At 45.5% G+C, this 27,868-nt stretch overlaps 1 protein-coding gene across 2 annotated transcripts in view; it reads left to right on the top strand.

Moving 5' to 3' along the window:
• The window catches only part of LOC120047359 (ectodysplasin-A-like), a 31,744-nt gene extending 12,594 nt beyond the window's left edge, over positions 1–19,150 (top strand). Inside the window, exons 3-8 of one of the 2 annotated variants that reach the window (XM_038992884.1) lie at positions 8,725–8,766; positions 9,489–9,668; positions 13,189–13,223; positions 13,458–13,509; positions 13,682–13,806; positions 18,261–19,150. In XM_038992884.1, the coding sequence (XP_038848812.1) occupies positions 8,725–8,766; positions 9,489–9,668; positions 13,189–13,223; positions 13,458–13,509; positions 13,682–13,806; positions 18,261–18,506 (680 nt within the window). In that variant the 3' untranslated portion in view covers positions 18,507–19,150. Of the gene's footprint in view, positions 1–8,724; positions 8,767–9,488; positions 9,669–13,188; positions 13,224–13,457; positions 13,510–13,681; positions 13,813–18,260 lie in introns of both variants that reach the window. The other variant, XM_038992883.1, reaches the window with a different exon arrangement.
• Positions 19,151–27,868: the final 8,718 nt, after the last annotated feature.

The following is a 27,868-nucleotide window of genomic DNA, read 5'->3' as shown; positions in this document are numbered from 1 at the left end:
ACACTCAGAAATGAGATAATCAGGCTGAACACACAGACACGACAGGCAGGGTCAGCTACAGAACCTGTCCCCTGAAGCTAGCTAGGCAGGCAGGGTCAGCTACAGAACCTGTCCCCTGAAGCTAGCTAGACAGGCAGGGTCAGCTACAGAACCTGTCCCCTGCAGCTAGCTAGACAGGCAGGGTCAGCTACAGAACCTGTCCCCTGAAGCTAGCTAGACAGGCAGGGTCAGCTACAGAACCTGTCGCCTGAAGCTAGCTAGACAGGCAGGGTCAGCTACAGAACCTGTCCCCTGCAGCTAGCTAGACAGGCAGGGTCAGCTACAGAACCTGTCCCCTGAAGCTAGCTAGACAGGCAGGGTCAGCTACAGAACCTGACCCCTGAAGCTAGCTAGACAGGCAGGGTCAGCTACAGAACCTGTCCCCTGAAGCTAGCTAGACAGGCAGGGTCAGCTACAGAACCTGTCCCCTGAAGCTAGCTAGACAGGCAGGGTCAGCTACAGAACCTGTCCCCTGAAGCTAGCTAGACAGGCAGGGTCAGCTACAGAACCTGTCCCCTGAAGCTAGCTAGACAGGCAGGGTCAGCTACAGAACCTGTCCCCTGAAGCTAGCTAGACAGGCAGGGTCAGCTACAGAACCTGTCCCCTGAAGCTAGCTAGACAGGCAGGGTCAGCTACAGAACCTGTCCCCTGAAGCTAGCTAGACAGGCAGGGTCAGCTACAGAACCTGTCCCCTGAAGCTAGCTAGACAGACAGGGTCAGCTACAGAACCTGTCCCCTGAAGCTAGCTAGACAGGCAGGGTCAGCTACAGAACCTGTCCCCTGAAGCTAGCTAGACAGGCAGGGTCAGCTACAGAACCTGTCCCCTGAAGCTAGCTAGACAGACAGGGTCAGCTACAGAACCTGTCCCCTGAAGCTAGCTAGACAGACAGGGTCAGCTACAGAACCTGTCCCCTGAAGCTAGCTAGACAGGCAGGGTCAGCTACAGAACCTGTCCCCTGAAGCTAGCTAGACAGGCAGGGTCAGCTACAGAACCTGTCCCCTGAAGCTAGCTAGACAGACAGGGTCAGCTACAGAAGGGAATAGGGCTCTGGTCTAAAGTAGTGCACTATATATAGGGAATAGGGCCCTGGTCTAAAGTAGTGCACTATATAGGGAATAGGGCTCTGGTCTAAAGTAGTGCACTATATATAGGGAATAGGGCCCTGGTCTAAAGTAGTGCACTATATAGGGAATAGGGCCCTGGTGTAAAGTAGTGCACTATATAGGGAATAGGGCTCCGGTCTAAAGTAGTGCACTATAATAGGGAATAGGGCCCTGGTCTAAAGTAGTGCGTTATATAGGGAATAGGGCCCTGGTCTAAAGTAGTGCACTATGTAGGGAATAGGGCTCTGGTCTAAACTAGTGCACTATATAGGGAATAGGGCTCTGGTCTAAAGTAGTGCGTTATTAGGGAATAGGGTGCCATTTGGGATGCTCCCTCTGTGTATAATAGATCTACTAGCTAGTAGATTTGTCTACTGAGGCGTCCTACCCCTAACCCAGAGTGCACTCTGTTTTAGCTAGGAGTTATCTCTTGGTAGCTAAACAGCATGACAATGACTGACAACGGCAGACCAATTACGATCTTTTACACGATTGTTGGCGGAAGTTTGTTTATGGTTTCTCACCGTGTTGTGGAGTACATTTTTATTACCGCTCATTTAACGGAGCTGCTCCACCATCCAGGGTTGACGGTGTTCCTGCGTTGGATTGATTATCAGTTGGATGTGAAACGAGGGAAATTTCGCCCCGATTTGAGCGTGACTCGTGGTGGAGTTTTACCATTTCTAAAGAATCTACATAATGTCCCACTAGGTATTCAGGATCAGAGAATCTACATAATGTCCCACTAGGTATTCAGGATCAGAGAATCTACATAATGTCCCACTAGGTATTCAGGATCAGAGAATCTACATAATGTCCCACTAGGTATTCAGGATCAGAGAATCTACATAATGTCCCACTAGGTATTCAGGATCAGAAAATCTACATAATGTCCCACTAGGTATTCAGGATCAGAGAATCTACATAATGTCCCACTAGGTATTCAGGATCAGAGAATCTACATAATGTCCCACTAGGTATTCAGGATCAGAAAATCTACATAATGTCCCACTAGGTATTCAGGATCAGAGAATCTACATAATGTCCCACTAGGTATTCAGGATCAGAGAATCTACATAATGTCCCACTAGGTATTCAGGATCAGAGAATCTACATAATGTCCCACTAGGTATTCAGGATCAGAGAATCCACATAATGTCCCACTAGGTATTCGGGATCAGATTATCTACATAATGTCCCACTAGGTATTCAGGATCAGAGAATCTACATAATGTCCCACTAGGTATTCAGGATCAGAGAATCTACATAATGTCCCATTAGGTATTCAGGATCAGAGAATCTACATAATGTCCCACTAGGTATTCAGGATCAGAAAATCTACATAATGTCCCACTAGGTATTCAGGATCAGAGAATCTACATAATGTCCCACTAGGTATTCAGGATCAGAGAATCCACATAATGTCCCACTAGGTATTCGGGATCAGATTATCTACATAATGTCCCACTAGGTATTCAGGATCAGAGAATCTACATAATGTCCCACTAGGTATTCAGGATCAGAGAATCTACATAATGTCCCACTAGGTATTCATGATCAGAGAATCTTCATAATGTCCCACTAGGTATTCAGGATCAGACAATCCTTTAGACTGGTGATTACAGGACATTCCATTAGACTGGTGATGACAGGACATTCCTTTAGACTGGTGATTACAGGACATTCCCTTAGACTGGTGATTACAGGACATTCCTATAGACTGGTGATTACAGGACATTCCTTTAGACTGGTGATTACAGGGCATTCCTTTAGACTGGTGATTACAGGACATTCCCTTAGACTGGTGATTACAGGACATTCCTATAGACTGGTGATTACAGGACATTAATTTAGACTGGTGATTACAGGACATTCCTTTAGACTGGTGATTACAGGGCATTCCTTTAGACTGGTGATTACAGGACATTCCCTTAGACTGGTGATTACAGGACATTCCTTTAGACTGGTGATTACAGGACATTCCTTTAGACTGGTGATTACAGGACATTCCCTTAGACTGGTGATTACAGGACATTCCTATAGACTGGTGATTACAGGACATTCCTTTAGACTGGTGATTACAGGGCATTCCTTTAGACTGGTGATTACAGGGCATTCCTTTAGACTGGTGATTACAGGACATTCCTTTAGACTGGTGATTACAGGACATTCCCTTAGACTGGTGATTACAGGACATTCCATTAGACTGGTGATTACAGGACATTCCTTTAGACTGGTGATTACAGGACATTCCTTTAGACTGGTGATTACAGGACATTCCTTTAGACTGGTGATTACAGGGAGCTGACTGATTACTCAGGGGAAGCTCAGTTTTTGGGTTTAAATTAGTAGAAAAAACTCACCTTTGGGACAATCGCCATCAATCTGTAAAACTGAGAGACAGTAACCACTACCAGACCCCTGCGCTCCCTTCCCTCAACACACACACATCCTTTTGTAATCTCAGCCTCTGAGCTCTGTGTGTGTGTGTGTGTGTGTGTGTGTGTGTGTGTGTGTGTGTGTGTGTGTGTGTGTGTGTGTGTGTGTGTGTGTGTGTGTGTGTGTGTGTGTGTACTCACACACACACGTGTTACTCCCGGAGACCGACATCTTCAAAGACCAAAGGCTGTTTTTTATTTGCATAGCTCACATTCTAAACATCGAGGACTGAAGCAAAGCTGTGCACGTCGAGGACTGAAGATGGAGGTTCTAAATCACATCAGTGAAATGAATGAAACACATCAATACGACACATCCTCTAAGACGGCCCACCTGGTTCGTCCTCTAAGACAGCCCCCCTGGTTCGTCCTCTAAGACAGCCCCCCCGGTTCGTCCTCTAAGACAGCCCCCCTGGTTCGTCCTCTAAGACAGCCCCCCTGGTACGTCCTCTGAGACAGCCCCCCTGGTACGTCCTCTGAGACAGCCCCCCTGGTACGTCCTCTGAGACGGCCCCCCTGGTACGTCCTCTGAGACGGCCCCCCTGGTACGTCCTCTGAGACGGCCCCCCTGGTACGTCCTCTAAGACGGCCCCCCTGGTTCGTCCTCTAAGACGGCCCCCCTGGTTCGTCCTCTAAGACGGCCCCCCTGGTTCGTCCTCTAAGACGGCCCCCCTGGTTCGTCCTCTAAGACGGCCCCCCTGGTTCGTCCTCTAAGACGGCCCACCTGGTTCGTCCTCTAAGACAGCCCACCTGGTTCGTCCTCTGAGACAGCCCACCTGGTTCGTCCTCTGAGACAGCCCCCCTGGTTCGTCCTCTAAGACAGCCCCCCTGGTTCGTCCTCTAAGACAGCCCCCCTGGTTCGTCCTCTGAGACAACCCACCTGGTTCGTCCTCTGAGACAGCCCACCTGGTTCGTCCTCTAAGACAGCCCACCTGGTTCGTCCTCTAAGACAGCCCACCTGGTTCGTCCTCTGAGACAGCCCACCTGGTTCGTCCTCTAAGGAAGGAAGAGGAGGGAGATGGGAGGAAGAGACGCGTGAGGAACAGGGGAGAGACGCTGGCCACATGTCTGTGATGTACTCATGGTAAGGCCTTGGTGGTTGTAATGACGTGGTGAACACGGGGACAGCCGGACGGCTGTGATGTACTAATGGTAAGGCCTTGGTGGTTGTAATGACGTGGTGAACACGGGGACAGCCGGACGGCTGTTTCACACTGTTCAGCAGCACACCCACCAACACGCAAACACAAGTAAGGCTGGTGATGCCCTTCTAGCATGTGTGAATTAATACACGCTTTCATCTGGCTACATTCCCCATCTGAGGCTAATTCAATGGACAGTGTTTTGGCAGGAAGATCTCTAATGATCCACTGCAGCCTTGCACACACACCGCAGACACACACCGCACACACACACACACACACACACACACACACACACACACACACACACACACACACCGCAGACACACACACACCGCAGACACACACACACCACAGACACACACACACACACACCGCAGACACACATACACCACAGACACACACATACACCACAGACACACACATACACCACAGACACACACACCGCACACACACCGCACACACCACACACACACACACACACACACACACACACACACACACACACACACACACACACACACACACACACACACACACACACACACACACACACACACACACACACAGCCTGATCTGGGCTAAGAACGCTTCAGGCTGGAGGTGGAACCACAGAAATTACTGGAATTACTACAATACAGACACACACACACCGCAGACACACACATACACCACAGACACACACATACACCACAGACACACACACCGCACACACACCGCACACACCACACACACACACACACACACACACACACACACACACACACACACACACACACACACACACACACACACACACACACACACACACACACACACACACAGCCTGATCTGGGCTAAGAACGCTTCAGGCTGGAGGTGGAACCACAGAAATTACTGGAATTACTACAATACAGACACACACACACCGCAGACACACACACACACACACACACACACCACAGACACACACACACACCACAGACACACACACACACACCGCAGACACACATACACACCGCAGACACACACACACACACCGCAGACACACACACACACACCGCAGACACACACACACACACACATACACACCGCAGACACACACACGCACACCGCAGACACACACACACACACACACACCGCAGACACACACACGCACACCGCAGACACACACACACACACACATACACACCGCAGACACACACACGCACACCGCAGACACACACACACACACACACACACACCGCAGACACACACACGCACACAGCAGACACACACACACACACCACTGAACACAATATACCGCCACACATACTCCATGTTCTGCTTATTAACGTTGAGGTTGTAGTGTTACTGTATTCCTGGAGGTAGATGTTGTAGTGTTACTGTATTCCTGGAGGTAGAGGTTGTAGTGTTACTGTATTCAGGGAGGTAGAGGTTGTAGTGTTACTGTATCCAGGGAGGTAGAGGTTGTAGTGTTACTGTATCCAGGGAGGTAGAGGTTGTAGTGTTACTGTATTCCTGGAGGTAGATGTTGTAGTGTTACTGTATTCAGGGAGGTAGAGGTTGTAGTGTTACTGTATTCCTGGAGATAGATGTTGTAGTGTTACTGTATTCAGGGAGGTAGAGGTTGTAGTGTTACTGTATTCCTGGAGGTAGATGTTGTAGTGTTACTGTATCCAGGGAGGTAGAGGTTGTAGTGTTACTGTATTCCTGGAGGTATATGTTGTAGTGTTACTGTATCCAGGGAGGTAGAGGTTGTAGTGTTACTGTATCCAGGGAGGTAGAGGTTGTAGTGTTACTGTATTCAGGGAGGTAGAGGTTGTAGTGTTACTGTATTCAGGGAGGTAGAGGTTGTAGTGTTACTGTATTCAGGGAGGTAGAGGTTGTAGTGTTACTGTATTCAGGGAGGTTGAGGTTGTAGTGTTACTGTATTCAGGGAGGTAGAGGTTGTAGTGTTACTGTATTCAGGGAGGTAGAGGTTGTAGTGTTGCTGTATTCAGGGAGGTAGAGGTTGTAGTGTTACTGTATTCAGGGAGGTAGAGGTTGTAGTGTTGCTGTATTCAGGGAGGTAGAGGTTGTAGTGTTACTGTATTCAGGGAGGTAGAGGTTGTAGTGTTGCTGTATTCAGGGAGGTAGAGGTTGTAGTGTTACTGTATTCCTGGAGGTAGAGGTTGTAGTGTTACTGTATTCAGGGAGGTAGAGGTTGTAGTGTTACTGTATTCAGGGAGGTAGAGGTTGTAGTGTTACTGTATTCAGGGAGGTAGAGGTTGTAGTGTTACTGTATTCAGGGAGGTAGAGGTTGTAGTGTTACTGTATTCAGGGAGGTAGAGGTTGTAGTGTTGCTGTATTCAGGGAGGTAGAGGTTGTAGTGTTACTGTATTCCTGGAGGTAGAGGTTGTAGTGTTACTGTATTCAGGGAGGTAGAGGTTGTAGTGTTACTGTATTCAGGGAGGTAGATGTTGTAGTGTTACTGTATTCAGGGAGGTTGAGGTTGTAGTGTTACTGTATTCAGGGAGGTAGAGGTTGTAGTGTTACTGTATTCAGGGAGGTAGAGGTTGTAGTGTTGCTGTATTCAGGGAGGTAGAGGTTGTAGTGTTACTGTATTCAGGGAGGTAGAGGTTGTAGTGTTGCTGTATTCAGGGAGGTAGAGGTTGTAGTGTTGCTGTATTCAGGGAGGTAGAGGTTGTAGTGTTACTGTATTCCTGGAGGTAGAGGTTGTAGTGTTACTGTATTCCTGAAGGTAGAGGTTGTAGTGTTACTGTATTCCTGGAGGTAGAGGTTGTAGTGTTACTGTATTCAGGGAGGTAGAGGTTGTAGTGTTACTGTATTCAGGGAGGTAGAGGTTGTAGTGTTACTGTATTCAGGGAGGTAGAGGTTGTAGTGTTACTGTATTCCTGGAGGTAGAGGTTGTAGTGTTACTGTATTCAGGGAGGTAGAGGTTGTAGTGTTACTGTATTCAGGGAGGTAGAGGTTGTAGTGTTACTGTATTCAGGGAGGTAGAGGTTGTAGTGTTACTGTATTCAGGGAGGTAGAGGTTGTAGTGTTACTGTATTCAGGGAGGTAGAGGTTGTAGTGTTACTGTATTCAGGGAGGTAGAGGTTGTAGTGTTACTGTATTCCTGGAGGTAGAGGTTGTAGTTTTACTGTATTCAGGGAGATAGAGGTTGTAGTGTTACTGTATTCCTGGAGGTAGATGTTGTAGTGTTACTGTATCCAGGGAGGTAGAGGTTGTAGTGTTACTGTATCCAGGGAGGTAGAGGTTGTAGTGTTGCTGTATTCAGGGAGGTAGAGGTTGTAGTGTTGCTGTATTCAGGGAGGTAGAGGTTGTAGTGTTACTGTATTCAGGGAGGTAGAGGTTGTAGTGTTACTGTATTCAGGGAGGTAGAGGTTGTAGTGTTGCTGTATTCAGGGAGGTAGAGGTTGTAGTGTTACTGTATTCAGGGAGGTAGAGGTTGTAGTGTTACTGTATTCAGGGAGGTAGAGGTTGTAGTGTTACTGTATTCAGGGAGGTAGAGGTTGTAGTGTTACTGTATTCAGGGAGGTAGAGGTTGTAGTGTTACTGTATTCAGGGAGGTAGAGGTTGTAGTGTTACTGTATTCAGGGAGGTAGAGGTTGTAGTGTTACTGTATTCAGGGAGGTAGAGGTTGTAGTGTTACTGTATTCCTGGAGGTAGAGGTTGTAGTGTTACTATATTCAGGGAGATAGAGGTTGTAGTGTTACTGTATTCAGGGAGGTAGAGGTTGTAGTGTTACTGTATTCCTGGAGGTAGAGGTTGTAGTGTTACTATATTCAGGGAGGTAGAGGTTGTAGTGTTACTATATTCAGGGAGATAGAGGTTGTAGTGTTACTGTATTCAGGGAGGTAGAGGTTGTAGTGTTACTGTATTCCTGGAGGTAGAGGTTGTAGTGTTACTGTATTCCTGGAGGTAGAGGTTGTATATTGTTGTTGTTGACATCTGACACCTGGTGTTCAGTCCACCATCAAGACTAGATTAAACACTTGTTTCTGTTTGTCTTTCAGAATCAACTGGGAAACGGAAAGAAACGGAAAGAAGAAAGAAAGGTGATTTCCTGTAATATATCCTCCTCTGAGCCTCCTGTAATGTTTCCTCCTATAAGCTTCCTGTAATGTTTCCTCCTCTGAGCCTCCTGTAATGTGTCCTCCTCTGAGCCTCCTGTAATGTTTCCTCCTCTGAGCCTCCTGTAATGTGTCCTCCTCTGAGCCTCCTGTAATGTTTCCTCCTCTGAGCCTCCTGTAATGTTTCCTCCTCTGAGCCTCCTATAATATTTCCTCCTCTGAGCCTCCTGTAATGTTTCCTCCTCTGAGCCTCCTGTAATATTTCCTCCTCTGAGCCTCCCGTAATGTTTCCTCCTCTGAGCCTCCCGTAATGTTTCCTCCTCTGAGCCTCCTGTAATGTGTCCTCCTCTGAGCCTCCTGTAATGTTTCCTCCTCTGAGCCTCCTATAATATTTCCTCCTCTGAGCCTCCTGTAATATTTCCTCCTCTGAGCCTCCCGTAATGTTTCCTCCTCTGAGCCTCCCGTAATGTTTCCTCCTCTGAGCCTCCTGTAATGTTTCCTCCTCTGAGCCTCCTGTAATGTTTCCTCCTCTCAACCTCCTGTAAAGTACTGAGTTGATGGTGCCCAGATAACGTTCATGGACTTAATGAGACTCAGACTACCTGTTATGTTGAAATTCTGCCTTAGTTGATCTGCAGACATTAGTTATCAATCAGTTGATAGGAATGATACTCATTATGTATTTCTGTGTGTCCGTGTGGCCCCAGGCAGGAAGAGGTCTCCTCCAGGAGCTCAGGGCTCCCCCGGTCCACCTGGTTCCCCAGGCCCCCAGGGGCCTCCAGGTATCCCAGGTATCCCTGGTATTCCTGGTAGCAACGCTGTGGGCCTTGCTGGACCTCCTGGTCTCCCCGGAGCACAGGGGCCCCCCGGGCTGACGGGACCGGCAGGTAAGGGATGAGATAATAGATCTAGACAGCATATTGGTCAGTCATATTATGGCTGTGTCCAAAATGGCACCCTATTCCCTATAGCAGTGGTTCCCTACTCCAGTCCTCCAGTACTACCAGCAGTGCAGTTTACTGTAGCCCTCGACAAACACACCTGATTCAACTTGTTAACTAATCATTTAGGCCCTCTGAGTTGACTCAGGTGAGTTCATCAAGGGCTACAATACAAATGTGTGTTGGTGAAGAGGAAAAGGAAATTCAACCCTGACCCAGAGAAGCATCGGCATTCTTCTGAACGGACTTCCTGTGGAGGGTCAGAACCCAGAGAAGCATCAGCATTCTTCTGAACGGACTTCCTGTGGAGGGTCGGAACCCAGAGAAGCATCAGCATTGTTCTGAACGGACTTCCTGTGGAGGGTCAGAACCCAGAGAAGCATCGGCATTCTTCTGAACGGACTTCCTGTGGAGGGTCAGAACCCAGAGAAGCATCGGCATTGTTCTGAACGGACTTCCTGTGGAGGGTCAGAACCTAAATCACAGTCAGCATAATTTTACTAGCGGGTGAGGGCATACCAGCCAACCATTTCTATCATTTCTATAGGCTTTGCAATTGCGGTAGAAAACAGAGTGATGGCCTCTATTAAAAAGAGGAGGATCCCATCAGCTTTCTATAGACTAGACCTATATTAGACTATATTACATGGATTTATAGTGATGGTGTAGACTATATTACATGGATTTATTGTGATGGTGTAGACTATATTACATGGATTTATTGTGATGGTGTAGGCTATATTACATGGATTTATTGTGATGGTGTAGACTATATTACATGGATTTATTGTGATGGTGTAGGTAGACTATATTACATGGATTTATTGTGATGGTGTAGACTATATTACATGGATTTATTGTGATGGTGTAGACTATATTACATGGATTTATTAGACTTGTTTAAAACCTCTTATGGCTGCAAGCCCGAGGTCGGTACACCTATGACAACATCCCCCACCCCCCCCACACTGATTAGCATCGCTAGCATAGCGTCACAATTAAATAGTAGCATCTAAATATCATTAAATCACAAGTCCAAGACACCAAATGAAAGATACAGATCTTGTGAATAAAGCCACCATTTCAGATTTTTAAAATGTTTTACAGGGAAGACAAAATATGTAAATCTATTAGCTAACCACGTTAGCAAAAGACACCATTTTTCTTTGTCCACCATTTTTTCTCTCCACCAGTAGCTATCACCAATTCGGCCAAATAAAGATATTGATAGCCACTAACCAAGAAAAAACCTCATCAGATGACAGTCTGATAACATATTTATTGTATAGGATAGGTTTTGTTAGAAAAATGTGCATATTTCAGGTATAAATCATAGTTTACAATTGCACCCACCATCACAACTCGACTAGAATAAATACACTGAGCAACGTGTATTACCTAATTACTAATCATAAAACATTTCTTAAAAATACACAGCTCACAGCAATGGAAAGACACAGATCTTGTGAATTCAGACAATATTTCAGATGTTCTAAGTGTTTTACAGCGAAAACACAATAAATCGTTATATTAGCATACCACATGTGCAAACGTTACCAGAGCATTGATTCTAGCCAAAGAGAGCGATAACGTAATCATCGCCAAAATATATTAATTTTTTCACTAACCTTCTCAGAATTCTTCCGATGACACTCCTGTAACATCATATTACAACATACATATAGAGTTTGTTCGAAAATGTGCATATTTAGCCACAAAAAAACGTGGTTATACAATGACAAAACTAGCAAAACTAGCCTGAAAATGTCGGGCGCCATATTTGACAGTGATCTTGTCTCATGATTAACTATTCATAAACTTGACTAAAAAAATATAAGTTGGACAGCTATCGAAAGACAAATTAGTTCTTAATGCAATCGCTGAATTACATTTCTAAAATTATCCTTACTGTGCAATACAGGGTTCGCCAAGCGAAGCTATACCAAAGAAAATGGCGGAATATGCGTTTAAAAATTTTCGGCAGAACAACGATTTATCATCTTAAATATTTCTTACTATGAGGTGATCTTCCATCAGAATCTTGGGCAATGTATCCTTTCTTGGGTCTAATCTTCTTTTGGTCGAAAGATGTCCTCTTGTCCGTCGAAATGCCCACTAACGTTCGACCGGTACTGGAAACGTGCCCAAAGCTTCAAAGTGCATCACTAAGAATTGCCTCAAAATCGCACTAAACGGATATAAATTGCTATAAAACGGTTTAAATTAACTACCTTATGATGTCTTTAACACCTATAACGAGTAAAAACATGACCGGCGAAATATTACTGGCTAAACCCAAGCTTGGAAAGAGAGCAGGTCCAACGTCCATCGTGCGTCAGGCGCAGCAGGAAAAGAACGGTACATCCGGTCTTTGGCTTTTTATACAGGCCCTGATTGCGCAATCGACTCCATTCAAATTGTCACCTCTTACTGACATCTAGAGGAAGGCGTGGGCAGTGTTTGTATCCTCATAGGATTTACAGGGACTTTAAAACTGACCTGGGACCAGAGGCCAACATTTCTGAAATCTCACTCCATATCAGGAAAAGTGCTGTAGAATGAGTTCTGTTCCACTCAGAGACATAATTCAAACGGCTATAGAAACTAGAGAGTGTTTTCTATCCAATAATAACAATAATATGCATATTGTACGAGCAAGAATTGAGTACGAGGCCGTTTGAAATGGGCACCTTAAACAGAGCTACTCAATACTGCCCCTGCAGCCATAAAAAGTTAAAAGTAGATGTTCCTAAGGTCTGAATCAGTGGCCTGTAGGCTGCGTGTGGAGGACCGGAGGAAGCCACTGCATCAGTGGCCTGTAGGCTGCGTGTGGAGGACCGGAGGAAGCCACTGCATCAGTGGCCTGTAGGCTGCGTGTGGAGGACCGGAGGAAGCCACTGCATCAGTGGCCTGTAGGCTCCGTGTGGAGGACCGGAGGAAGCCACTGCATCAGTGGCCTGTAGGCTGCGTGTGGAGGACCGGAGGAAGCCACTGCATCAGTGGCCTGTAGGCTCCGTGTGGAGGACCGGAGGAAGCCACTGCATCAGTGGCCTGTAGGCTGCGTGTGGAGGACCGGAGGAAGCCACTGCATCAGTGGCCTGTAGGCTGCATGTGGAGGACCGGAGGAAGCCACTGCATCAGTGGCCTGTAGGCTGCGTGTGGAAGACCGGAGATGCTAAATGTGTTTATGTTCATTAACGGTCAACTACCGTGAGACCGACAGTTATTTGATTGACAATCTCCTGCTGACAACATGGCCGCCGCAGCCCTAGTTTAGATCACTTTTTCCTTTGTTCTCCTGCCTGAAGTTGGGGTTAGGGGTCGCGTCCCAAGTGAAACCCTGTATAGTGCATTACTTTTGTTGGGCCCTGGTCAAATGTAGTGCACTGTAAATGGGAATAGGGTGCCATTTGGGACAAAGTTAAGAGTTAGGAACTGATCCAGGATCTGATTCTATCTGTTACAGGAGTCGTGGATAAAACCAAAACAAGAGAATTCCAGGTAGAGTATCTCATCTTTGAACAAACATTTTACAACATATTATTACATAACTTATTGTTGTACCGAACAACGATGAAGGGTGGGAGTAACGCTGTGCTCCTAAAGACTGATGAGAAATGATCTACCGTATGTGATGTGTGTTGCAAGGCCTTCTTGTTCTACTAAACTGTATTGAAGGTTGAGGTTAGGTTGAGCTCCAGTCGACTGACTAGATGTATGTGATGTGTGTTGCAGCCTGCTGTGGTGCATCTACAAGGACAGGAAACCACCATACAGGTTAAGGAGGGTAAGTGTCCATTTTAGATATACCTTTTGCGTGGTATTATCTACATTCAATACTGCAGGTGTAAATTTACTCTTGTTCAGAGGTGCTCTGGGTGTTTACTATGGTTGTTTTGACTGCCTTTCCCCCCATGATTGATTGATTGATTGATTGATTGATTGATGTCTTTGTCTAGACCTGTCTGAAGGTGTTTTGAGGAACTGGAAGATGGTGACGATCCACCACCGTGTCTTCAAGATGCACTCTCGCTCCGGAGAACTGGAGGTCCTACTAGGTGGCATCTACTTCATATATAGTCAGGTAGAAGTGAGTAGTGACTACTACAATAATACTACAACTTTACTACATTACTATATACTACTACAGTCTCTACCTACTTCATATATAGTCAGGTAGAAGTGAGTAGTGACTACTACAATAATACTACAACTTTACTATATACTACTACAGTCTGTAGATACTTCATATATAGTCAGGTAGAAGTGAGTAGTGACTACTACAATAATACTACAACTTTACTATATACTACTACAGTCTGTAGATACTTCATATATAGTCAGGTAGAAGTGAGTAGTGACTACTACAATAATACTACAACTTTACTACATTACTATATACTACTACAGTCTGTAGATACTTCATATATAGTCAGGTAGAAGTGAGTAGTGACTACCACAATAATACTACAACTTTACTACATTACTATATACTACTACAGTCTGTAGATACTTCATATATAGTCAGGTAGAAGTGAGTAGTGACTACCACAATAATACTACAACTTTACTACATTACTATATACTACTACAGTCTCTACCTACTTCATATATAGTCAGGTAGAAGTGAGTAGTGACTACTACAATAATACTACAACTCTACTATATACTACTACAGTCTCTACCTACTTCAAATAACATGGCTATATACAGGAAGTAGAAAATAACATGGCTATATACAGGAAGTAGAAAATAACATGGCTATATACAGGAAGTAGAAAATAACATGGCTATATACAGGAAGTAGAAAATAACATGGCTATATACAGGAAGTAGAAAATAACATGGCTATATACAGGGAGTAGAAAATAACATGGCTATATACAGGAAGTAGAAAATAACATGGCTATATACATTTTACGTTACTGTCTTATTCTAAAATTGATTAAATTGTTTTTCCCTCATCAATTTACACACAATACCCCATATGACATCACAATACTCCATAATGACAACACAATACCCCATATGACATCACAATACTCCATAATGACAACACAATACCCCATATGACATCACAATACTCCATAATGACAACACAATACCCCATATGACATCACAATACTCCATAATGATCACACACAATACCCCATATGACATCACAATACTCCATAATGACAACACAATACCCCATATGACATCACAATACTCCATAATGATCACGCACAATACCCCATATGACATCACAATACTCCATAATGACAACACAATACCCCATATGACATCACAATACTCCATAATGATCACACACAATACCCCATATGACATCACAATACTCCATAATGACAAAAGCAAAAACACATTTTTAGAAATTTTAACTTTAAAAAAAGGCAGCTTGACCCACATTTACATAAGTATTCAGACCTTTTACTCAGTACTTTGTTGAAGCACCTTCGGCAGCGATTACAGCCTCTAGTCTTCTTGGGTATGACGCTACAAGCTTGGCACCTGTATTTGGGAAGTTTCTCCCATTCTTCTCTGCAGATCCCTTCAGGCTCTGTCAGGTTGGTCGGGGAGCGTCACTGCACAGCTATTTTCAGGTTTCTCCAGAGATGTTCGATCAGGTTCAAGTCCAGGCTCTGGTTGGGCCACTCAATGACATTCAGAGACTTGTCCCAAAGCCACTCCTGCGTTGTCTTGGCTGTGTGCTTAGGGTCGTTGTCCTGTTGGAAGGTGAACCTTCACCCCAGTCTGAGGTCCTAAGCGCTCTGGAGCAGGTTTTCATCAAGGATCTCTCTTTACTTTGTTCTGTTCATCTTTTCCACGGTCCTGACTAGTCTCCCAGTCCCTGCTGCTGAAAAACATCCCCACAGCATGATGCTGCCACCACCATGCTTCACCGTAGGGATGGTGCCAGGTTTCCTCCAGACGTGACGCTTGGCATTCAGGTCAAAGAGTTCAATCTTGGTTTCATCAGACCAGAGTCATGTTTCTCTTGGTCTGAGAGTCTTCAGGTGCCTTTTGGCAAACTCCAAGCGGGCTGTCATTTACCTTTTACTGAGGAGTGGCTTCTGTCTGGCCACTCTACCATAAAGGCCTGATTGCTGAAGTGCTGCAGAGATGGTTGTCCTTCTGGAAGATTCTCCCATCTCCACAGAGGAACTCTGGAGCTCTGTCAGAGTGACTATTGGGTTCTTGGTCACCTCCCTGACCAAGGCCCTTCTCCCCCGATTGCTCAGTTTGGCCGGGTGGCCAGCTCCAGGAGGAGTCTTGGTGGTTCCAAACTTCATACATTTAAGAATGATGGGAGGCCACTGTGTTCTTGGGGACCTTCAATGCTTCTGACATTTTTCGGTTCCCTTCCCCAGATCTGTGCCTCGACACAATCCTGTCTCGGAGCTCTACGGACAATTCCTTCGACCTCATGGCTTGGTTTTTGCTCTGACATGTGCTGTCAACTCTGGGACCTTATATAGACAGGTGTGTGCCTTTCCAAATCATGTCCAATCAATTGAATTTACCACAGGTGGACTCCAATCAATTGAATGTAGAAACAACTCAAGGATGATCAATGGAAACAGGATGCACCTGAGCTCAATTTCGAGTCTCATAGCAAAGGGTCTGAATACTGATGTGTGTGTGTACATGTGTGTGTGTGTGTACGTGTGTGTGTACATGTGTGTACGTGTGTGCATGTTATGTGTGAGTGGGGTGCGTACACTGAGTTTACAAAACATTAAGAACACCTGCTCTTTCCATGACAGACTGACCAGGTGAATCCAGGTGAAAGATATGATCCCTTATTGATGTCACCTGTTAAATCCACTTCAATCAGTGTAGATGAAGGGGAGGAGACGGGTTAAAGAAGGATTTTTAAACCTTGAGAAATGGATTGTGTATGTGTGCCATTCAGAGGGTAAATGGGCAGGACCAAAGATTGAAGTGCCTTTTTAACAGGGTGTGGTAGTAGGTGCCAGGCGCACCGGTTTGAGTGTTAAGAACTGCAACGCTGCTGGGTTTTTCACTCAACAGTTTCCTGTGTATCAAGAATGGTCCACCACCCAAAGGACATCCAGACAACTTGACACAACTGTGGGAAGCATTGGAGTCAACATGGACCAGTATCCCTGTGGAGTCAACATGGACCAGCATCCCTGTGGAGTCAACATGGACCAGCATCCCTGTGGAGTCAACATGGACCAGCATCCCTGTGGAGTCAACATGGGCCAGCATCTCTGTGGAGTCAACATGGACCAGTATCCCTGTGGAGTCAACATGGGCCAGCATCCCTGTGGAGTCAACATGGGCCAGCATCCCTGTGGAGTCAACATGGGCCAGCATCCCTGTGGAGTCAACATGGGCCAGCATCCCTGTGGAGTCAACATGGACCAGTATCCCTGTGGAGTCAACATGGGCCAGCATCCCTGTGGAGTCCACATGGACCAGCATCCATGTGGAGTCAACATGGACCAGCATCCCTGTGGAGTCAACATGGGCCAGCATCCCTGTGGAGTCAACATGGGCCAGCATCCCTGTGGAGTCAACATGGGCCAGCATCCCTGTGGAGTCAACATGGGCCAGCGTCCCTGTGGAGTCAACATGGGCCAGCGTCCCTGTGGAGTCAACATGGGCCAGTATCCCTGTGGAGTCAACATGGGCCAGCATCCCTGTGGAGTCAACACGGGCCAGCATCCCTGTGGAGTCAACATGGGCCAGCATCCCTGTGGAGTCAACATGGGCCAGCATCCCTGTGGAGTCAACATGGGCCAGCATCCCTGTGGAGTCAACATGGACCAGCGTCCCTGTGGAGTCAACATGGGCCAGCATCCCTGTGGAGTCAACATGGACCAGCATCCCTGTGGAGTCAACATGGGCCAGCATCCCTGTGGAACGCTTTCGATACCTTGTAGAGTCCATGCCCCGACAAATTGAGCACGTTCTGAGGGCTGAAGGGGGGTGCAACTCAATATTAGGAACGTGTTCTTAATGTTTTGTGTATGTAGTGTGTGATGATGATACTTGGTGTACTATTGCTACTTACCCTGACCCTCTTTCCTCTTCCTCCTCTACCTGACCCTCTTTCCTCTTCCTCCTCTACCCCTACCTCTGTTCCCCTGGTGTACTATTGCCACTTACCCTGACCCTCTTTCCTCTTCCTCCTCTACCTGACCCTCTCTCCTCTTCCTCCTCTACCCCTACCTCTGTTCCCCAGGTGTACTATTGCTACTTACCCTGACCCTCTCTCCTCTTCCTCCTCTACCTGACCCTCTCTCCTCTTCCTCCTCTACCCCTACCTCTGTTCCCCAGGTGTACTATTGCTACTTACCCTGACCCTCTCTCCTCTTCCTCCTCAACCTGACCCTCTCTCCTCTTCCTCCTCTACCCCTACCTCTGTTCCCCTGGTGTACTATCGCTACTTACCCTGACCCTCTCTCCTCTTCCTCCTCTACCTGACCCTCTCTCCTCTTCCTCCTCTACCCCTACATCTGCCAGTTGTATTCATCTTCTCTCTCTCCTTCTCCTCCCTCTGTTCCCCAGGTGTACTATCTCAACTTCACGGACATCGCCAGCTACGAGGTGATGGTAGACTCCACCCCCTTCCTGCGTTGTACCTGCAGCATGGAGACGGGTCAGAGGAAGTTCAACACGTGCTACACGGCGGGGGTCAGCCTGCTGAGGGCGGGACAAAGGATCTCCATCAGGATGGTCTATGATGACACGCTGATCAGCATGACCAATCATACTACGTTCCTGGGGAGCGTCAGGCTGGGGGATTCCCCCTGACCATGACCAATACGGCACAACTTCTCCCTGACCAATCACACCTCCTTCCTGGGACTTCCTGACCAATCATACTACGTTCCTGGGACGTGTCAAGCTGGGGGATTTCCCCCTGGCCAATACGGCACCACTTCCTGGGGCCCCCTGACTAATCACACCTCCTTCCTGGCGCTCCATGACCAATCACACTACGTTCCTTTTGGAGCGTCCGGCTGGGGGGGAGACTCCCACATCTGGACATCACTAAGTAGTACAATCAATCTTGATCTCCACTATAAAAAGCATCTAGACATTATCTCATATTTCTTTTAGACTCAAATTTAGTTTTCAACAGTGGACATGTGTATAAAACTTTGTCTCTGACATTTGCAAAATTGTTTCAATATTCAGATTGGATCTCCATCTGTCCCATAGTAACGAACGTGTCGGGAGTCGGGACAGAGACAGACAGGCAGCGTTTCTCAGCCAGTCGAAATCATGAATCGGCATCATTTTTATTTATACAAAGAAATGTAAATTGAAAAAAGGTAAAACGAAATGAAGTGCAGCTGGTTTTCAGTCTTTCCAGCTTCAGTTTGAAGTGATTGTGTTGGCTGTGTTGTTGGCTGTGTTGTTGGCTGTGTTGTTGACTGTGTTGTTGACTGTGTTGTTGGCTGTGTTGTTGGCTGTGTTGTTGACTGTGTTGTTGGCTGTGTTGTTGACTGTTGTTGACTGTGTTGTTGGCTGTGTTGTTGGCTAACTCCTCTGAACAACAGTGTCCTGATGAGAAAACACATGTTCTATGCCAGGGTGAAATCACACCTCATTAGCTCATTGTTATGGATGTGTCCAAATAAATGTCACTAGAAAACAGCTGAAACAAATGCAAATGCCGCTACTTTGTTGTTATTCTGTCTGCACTGTTTGACGTGACTGTAAGTTAGCCGTAGTTGGCTAGCTAGCAAGCAAAGGATTAGAACGTTGCCAGTCAGTATGGAACATTTAGAACAAACGACTGTCCATAGATACAGAACAAAAAGACTAAACGACTGGGTCACGTCTCTGGCAACCGAACCGATAAAACTAACGACCAGCTGGCTCGGGTAGCAACCCTTAAAAAACACCGGCTTCTCGTGGCCTAACAACACCGTGTCAATATATCCTTAAAAAACACCGGCTTCTCGGCATTATCACTTAACTATGCATCTTCGTCTCTGTTTCGGCACCGACTGGTAGGTTTAGTTTGGAGAGGCTTTACGCACAGTCCTGTAAATCTACCCTGATCCTCACTAATCATGGAACTGTAATAGGGGTTAAACAGTAGTCCTGTAAATCTACCCTGATCCTCACTAATCATGGATCTGTAATAGGGGTTAAACAGTAGTCCTGTAAATATACCCTGATCCTCACTAATCATGGAGCTGTAATAGGGGTTAAACAGTAGTCCTATAAACCTACCCTGATCCTCACTAATCATGGAACTGTGATAGGGGTTAAACAGTAGTCCTATAAATCTACCCTGATCCTCACTAATCATGGAACTGTGATAGGGGTTAAACAGTAGTCCTATAAATCTACCCTGATCCTCACTAATCATGGAACTGTAATAGGGGTTAAACAGTAGTCCTATAAATCTACCCTGATCCTCACTAATCATGGAACTGTAATAGGGGTTAAACAGTAGTCCTATAAACCTACCCTGATCCTCACTAATCATGGAGCTGTAATAGGGGTTAAACAGTAGTCCTATAAACCTACCCTGATCCTCACTAACCATGGAACTGTAATAGGGGTTAAACAGTAGTCCTGTAAATCTACCCTGATCCTCACTAATCATGGAACTGTAATAGGGGTTAAACAGTAGTCCTATAAATCTACCCTGATCCTCGCTAATCATGGAACTGTAATAGGGGTTAAACAGTAGTCCTGTAAATCTACCCTGATCCTCACTAATCATGGAACTGTAATAGGGGTTAAACAGTAGTCCTATAAATCTACCCTGATCCTCGCTAATCATGGAACTGTAATAGGGGTTAAACAGTAGTCCTATAAATCTACCCTGATCCTCACTAATCATGGAACTGTAATAGGGGTTAAACAGTAGTCCTATAAACCTACCCTGATCCTCACTAATCATGGAGCTGTAATAGGGGTTAAACAGTAGTCCTGTAAATCTACCCTGATCCTCACTAATCATGGAACTGTAATAGGGGTTAAACAGTAGTCCTATAAATCTACCCTGATCCTCACTAATCATGGAACTGTAATAGGGGTTAAACAGTAGTCCTATAAATCTACCCTGATCCTCACTAATCATGGAACTGTAATAGGGGTTAAACAGTAGTCCTATAAACCTACCCTGATCCTCACTAATCATGGAACTGTAATAGGGGTTAAACAGTAGTCCTATAAATCTACCCTGATCCTCACTAATCATCGAACTGTAATAGGGGTTAAACAGTAGTCCTATACATCTACCCTGATCCTCGCTAATCATGGAACTGTAATAGGGGTTGAACAGTAGTCCTATAAACCTACCCTGATCCTCGCTAATCATGGAGCTGTAATAGGGGTTAAACAGTAGTCCTATAAATCTACCCTGATCCTCACTAATCATGGAACTGTAATAGGGGTTAAACAGTAGTCCTATAAACCTACCCTGATCCTCGCTAATCATGGAACTGTAATAGGGGTTAAACAGTAGTCCTATAAATCTACCCTGATCCTCACTAATCATGGAACTGTAATAGGGGTTAAACAGTAGTGTTATACATCTACCCTGATCCTCACTAATCATGAGCTGTAATTCACCGTTCCAGTAGTTGTGAACCGAGCACCAGGCTCCAGGTTTAACCTGCTACGTGTGGTCTGAGTTCCATAACTATTCAAATAGACTACATGTCCCAAATTATTACACAACGTTAGTCTGATGAGATCTAGTAATGCTAGCGACCGTCGGGAACAACTAACCTCACAGACATGACAGGGGAAGGAAAGGTACATGGACTGCAATGATGCTAAACGTAAGGTACAAATTGAAGAAAACTAAACACTAAAGTGAACTGTTATAAAATGTATGTGGGTATAACTGACGGTGTCTCCTGATAATATTTAACATTTATACAAATAAAATAGAGAAATACCCGAGCATATAATTGAAACATTCTAAAGAGCGAACATCAACTGGGCAGGTTCAGCCTTACAGAAGAAGCCTGTAGCTCGGGTTCAGCCTTACAGAAAGAAGCCTGTAGCTCGGGTTCAGCCTTACAGAAGCCTGTAGCTCGGGTTCAGCCTAACAGAATAAGCCTGTAGCTCAGGTTCAGCCTTACAGAAGAAGCCTGTAGCTCGGGTTCAGCCTTACAGAAGAAGCCTGTAGCTCGGGTTCAGCCGTACAGAAGAAGCCTGTAGCTCGGGTTCAGCCTTACAGAAAGAAGCCTGTAGCTCGGGTTCAGCCGTACAGAAGAAGCCTGTAGCTCGGGTTCAGCCTTACAGAAAGAAGCCTGTAGCTCGGGTTCAGCCTTACAGAAGAAGCCTGTAGCTCGGGTTCAGCCTTACAGAAGAAGCCTGTAGCTCGGGTTCAGCCTTACAGAAAGAAGCCTGTAGCTCGGGTTCAGCCTAACAGAATAAGCCTGTAGCTCTGGTTCAGCCTTACAGAAGAAGCCTGTAGCTCGGGTTCAGCCTAACAGAAGAAGCCTGTAGCTCGGGTTCAGCCTTACAGAAGAAGCCTGTAGCTCGGGTTCAGCCTTACAGAAGCCTGTAGCTCGGGTTCAGCCTTACAGAAGCCTGTAGCTCGGGTTCAGCCTTACAGAAGCCTGTAGCTCGGGTTCAGCCTTACAGAAAGAAGCCTGTAGCTCGGGTTCAACCTTACAGAACAAGCCTGTAGCTCGGGTTCAGCCCTACAGAAGCCTGTAGCTCAGGTTCAGCCTTACAGAAAGAAGCCTGTAGCTCGGGTTCAGCCTTACAGAAAGAAGCCTGTAGCTCGGGTTCAGCCTTACAGAAAGAAGCCTGTAGCTCGGGTTCAGCCTTACAGAAGAAGCCTGTAGCTCGGGTTCAGCCTTACAGAAAGAAGCCTGTAGCTCGGGTTCAGCCTTACAGAAAGAAGCCTGTAGCTCGGGTTCAGCCTTACAGAAGAAGCCTGTAGCTCGGGTTCAGCCTTACAGAAGCCTGTAGCTCGGGTTCAGCCTAACAGAAAGAAGCCTGTAGCTCGGGTTCAGCCTAACAGAAAGAAGCCTGTAGCTCGGGTTCAGCCTAACACAAAGAAGCCTGTAGCTCGGGTTCAGCCTTACAGAAGAAGCCTGTAGCTCAGGTTCAGCCCTACAGAAGCCTGTAGCTCAGGTTCAGCCCTACAGAAGCCTGTAGCTCGGGTTCAGCCTTACAGAAAGAAGCCTGTAGCTCGGGTTCAGCCTTACAGAAGAAGCATGTAGCTCGGGTTCAGCCTTACAGAAGAAGCATGTAGCTCGGGTTCAGCCTTACAGAAGAAGCATGTAGCTCGGGTTCAGCCTTACAGAAGCCTGTAGCTCGGGTTCAGCCTAACAGAAAGAAGCCTGTAGCTCGGGTTTAGCCTTACAGAAGAAGCCTGTAGCTCGGGTTCAGCCTTACAGAAAGAAGCCTGTAGCTCGGGTTCAGCCTTACAGAAAGAAGCCTGTAGCTCGGGTTCAGCCTTACAGAAAGAAGCCTGTAACTCGGGTTCAGCCTTACAGAAAGAAGCCTGTAACTCGGGTTCAGCCTTACAGAAGAAGCCTGTAACTCGGGTTCAGCCTTACAGAAGAAGCCTGTAACTCGGGTTCAGCCTTACAGAAGAAGCCTGTAGCTCGGGTTCAGCCTTACAGAAGAAGCCTGTAGCTCGGGTTCAGCCTTACAGAAGAAGCCTGTAGCTCGGGTTCAGCCTTACAGAAGAAGCCTGTAGCTCGGGTTCAGCCTTACAGAAGAAGCCTGTAGCTCGGGTTCAGCCTTACAGAAGCCTGTAGCTCGGGTTCAGCCTTACAGAAGCCTGTAGCTCGGGTTCAGCCTTACAGAAAGAAGCCTGTAGCTCGGGTTCAACCTTACGGAACAAGCCTGTAGCTCGGGTTCAGCCCTACAGAAGCCTGTAGCTCGGGTTCAGCCTTACAGAAAGAAGCCTGTAGCTCGGGTTCAGCCTTACAGAAAGAAGCCTGTAGCTCGGGTTCAGCCTTACAGAAAGAAGCCTGTAGCTCGGGTTCAGCCTTACAGAAAGAAGCCTGTAGCTCGGGTTCAGCCTTACAGAAGAAGCCTGTAGCTCGGGTTCAGCCTTACAGAAAGAAGCCTGTAGCTCGGGTTCAGCCTTACAGAAAGAAGCCTGTAGCTCGGGTTCAGCCTTACAGAAAGAAGCCTGTAGCTCGGGTTCAGCCTTACAGAAAGAAGCCTGTAGCTCGGGTTCAGCCTTACAGAAGAAGCCTGTAGCTCGGGTTCAGCCTTACAGAAGAAGCCTGTAGCTCGGGTTCAGCCTTACAGTTCCATGATTAGTGAGGATCAGGGTAGTTATACATACTGTGTGTATTAACAAGGTAGTTATACATACTGTGTGTATTAACAATGTAGTTATACATACTGTGTGTATTAACAAGGTAGTTATACATACTGTGTGTATTAACACATACTGTGTGTATTAACAATGTAGTTATACAGTGGGGCAAAAAAGTTTTTAGTCAGCCACCAATTGTGCAAGTTCTCCCACTTAAAAAGATGAGAGAGGCCTGTAATTTTCATCATAGGTACACTTCAACTATGACAGACAAAATGAGGAAAAAAATCCAGAAAATCACATTGTAGGATTTTGAATGAATTTATTTGCAAATTATGGTGGAAAATAAGTATTTGGTCAATAACAAAAGTTTATCTCAATACTTTGTTATATACCCTTTGTTGGCAATGACAGAGGTCAAACGTTTTCTGTAAGTCTTCACAAGGTTTTCACACACTGTTGCTGGTATTTTGGCCCATTCCTCCATGCAGATCTCCTCTAGAGCAGTGATGTTTTGGGGCTGTTGCTGGGCAACACGGACTTTCAACTCCCTCCAAAGATTTTCTATGGGGTTGAGATCTGGAGACTGGCTAGGCCACTCCAGGACCTTGAAATGCTTCTTACGAAGCCACTCCTTCGTTGCCCGGGTGGTGTGTTTGGGATCATTGTCATTCTGAAAGACCCAGCCACGTTTCATCTTCAATGCCCTTGCTGATGGAAGGAGGTTTTCACTCAAAATCTCACGATACATGGCCCCATTCATTCTTTCCTTTACACGGATCAGTCGTCCTGGTCCCTTTGCAGAAAAACAGCCCCAAAGCATGATGTTTCCACCCCCATGCTTCACAGTAGGTATGGTGTTCTTTGGATGCAACTCAGCATTCTTTGTCCTCCAAACACAACGAGTTGAGTTTTTACCAAAAAGTTCTATTTTGGTTTCATCTGACCATATGACATTCTCCCAATCTTCTTCTGGATCATCCAAATGCTCTCTAGCAAACTTCAGACGGGCCTGGACATGTACTGGCTTAAGTAGGGGGACACGTCTGGCACTGCAGGATTTGAGTCCCTGGCGGCGTAGTGTGTTACTGATGGTAGGCTTTGTTACTTTGGTCCCAGCTCTCTGCAGGTCATTCACTAGGTCCCCCCGTGTGGTTCTGGGATTTTTGCTCACCGTTCTTGTGATCATTTTGACCCCACGGGGTGAGATCTTGCGTGGAGCCCCAGATCGAGGGAGATTATCAGTGGTCTTGTATGTCTTCCATTTCCTAATAATTGCTCCCACAGTTGATTTCTTCAAACCAAGCTGCTTACCTATTGCAGGTTCAGTCTTCCCAGCCTGGTGTAGGTCTACAATTTTGTTTCTGGTGTCCTTTGACAGCTCTTTGGTCTTGGCCATAGTGGAGTTTGGAGTGTGACTGTTTGAGGTTGTGGACAGGTGTCTTTTATACTGATAACAAGTTCAAACAGGTGCCATTAATACAGGTAACGAGTGGAGGACAGAGGAGCCTCTTAAAGAAGAAGTTACAGGTCTGTGAGAGCCAGAAATCTTGCTTGTTTGTAGGTGACCAAATACTTATTTTCCACCATAATTTGCAAATAAATTCATAAAAAATCCTACAATGTGATTTTCTGGATTTTTTTTTCTCATTTTGTCTATCATAGTTGAAGTGTACCTATGATGAAAATTACAGGCCTCTCTCATCTTTTTAAGTGGGAGAACTTGCACAATTGGTGGCTGACTAAATACTTTTTTGCCCCACTGTACATACTGTGTGTATTAACAAGGTAGTTATACATACTGTGTGTATTAACAAGGTAGTTATACACACTGTGTTTGAACACAGCTGCACCATGTCACACATGCAGCAAAGTAACAGTCATATCGTTCTGTTATTATGTTGTTCTTAGTTACCGTATCAACGGGTACACATTGAAGTAATTCAGTTCATATATTTATATGTCTCTGTACATACAAGTATGTATATACCATGGGATATACTTCTGTAAAAGAAAGTGATGGATGACGTTAAAACATTTTGTATTTTGTCTGAATTCTCCCGGTCTGTGGTATTGATTGTATTTTGTCTGAATTCTCCCGGTCTGTGGTATTGATTGTATTTTGTCTGAATTCTCCTGGTCTGTGGTATTGATTGATAAGCGGTTAGGAACTGATTTTATACGCCACTCCGTTGGCAGAAACTCTGACAAAGGAAGTTTCTATATTCAGATGTGTCCTGTGCTGAATGTCAACAGTTATGTGACTACAAACTCACTCTGCTATCTGAACTTCCTCTAAACAGGTTGTACAGGCTGTCTGCCTAATGGAACCCTTTCCTCTAAACAGGTGGTACAGGCTGTCTGCCTAATGGAACCCTTTCCTCTAAACAGGTTATACAGGCTGTCTGCCTAATGGAACCCTTTCCTCTAAACAGGTTGTACAGGCTGTCTGCCTAATGGAACCCTTTCCTCTAAACAGGTGGTACAGGCTGTCTGCCTAATGGAACCCTTTCCTCTAAACAGGTTGTACAGGCTGTCTGCCTAATGGAACCCTTTCCTCTAAACAGGTTGTACAGGCTGTCTGCCTAATGGAACCCTTTCCTCTAAACAGGTGGTACAGGCTGTCTGCCTAATGGAACCCTTTCCTCTAAACAGGTTATACAGGCTGTCTGCCTAATGGAACCCTTTCCTCTAAACAGGTTGTACAGGCTGTCTGCCTAATGGAACCCTTTCCTCTAAACAGGTGGTACAGGCTGTCTGCCTAATGGAACCCTTTCCTCTAATAATATGAGAGAGAATCGTCCTAATAATATGTCCTCCTGTGTTTCCTCCTGAAACATCAAGACTCAGAGACGTCTAGATCTCCAAGACAACGGGATCAAAACACACTATCATAACGCCTTTGGTTTCTTTCAACCTGGCCAGTAATGTACAGTAGATAAAATCGTGGATAGTTGCGCTCTAGTATGGAACGCCGTTTGGGTCTTTGCGTGTCAAAAAATATTTGACGTGTCAAATAAGCATGTTGACCAATCGGGACCTGTATATGACTGCAAGTTACATAATAATTTAACGCGTTAATAAAAAAAAATTACGTAGTTATTAAACATTGATTACACTATCACTCGTATTTCATATGTCAGTGATTCATCGATACGTTGCTATGATACTGGTAAAGTTGTCTCGCACACCTACAGTACTGGTCATAAAAAAAGCTAGCTAGCTCAGGCATGCAAACAATGTTCATCCCCAAAAACATAGCAACATTAAATAATCTGGTTCAGTAGCTATAGTTAGCTAACTATATAGCTAGGTGTCATCATGTAAAATATCCCTAATTTATAAGACAGTTCTTATTTGAGTAATGGTGGTCGGACTCGTCTATGTGAAGCTAGCCACAATAAGGATTAGCCACAATAGTGGACTTTGCGGTTAGCCTTCAAAATAAAGGTTTGTCATTGACAACGATGCAAATGAATACAAATAGTATTGATTATTATGCCATAATTGAATAGATCATGCTAAACGAGGTTGGAATGGTATATAAAATCAACAAAACACAATAATTTGTTAATTTGGCAAACCTTTATTGTGAAAGCTAACAGCAAAGTCCACTATTGTGGCGAATCCTTATTGTGGCTAATGCTTATTGAGGCTAGCTTCACATAGATGGGTCCGACCACCATTAATCAAATAAGAATCACACTGGATGTAGTAGACTTTAGAATTGCATTGGGGGCATCTTTATTTCCCTGTACTGCCTTACATATGGATTGTGGATCAATGACATGTGGTATCAGTCTACTCAGTGACACCCAGAGAACATTAGCATCGTTGCTCTTATTGCGGGACTCTGAAACATCTGTGAGTTGAGCCACATTTATTGTCAACCTAATGTGTATTGAAC

Source organism: Salvelinus namaycush, chromosome 5, assembly GCF_016432855.1.
Source record: "Salvelinus namaycush isolate Seneca chromosome 5, SaNama_1.0, whole genome shotgun sequence".
NCBI lineage: Eukaryota > Metazoa > Chordata > Actinopteri > Salmoniformes > Salmonidae > Salvelinus > Salvelinus namaycush.
This window is presented reverse-complemented; position numbering and strand designations above follow the sequence as displayed.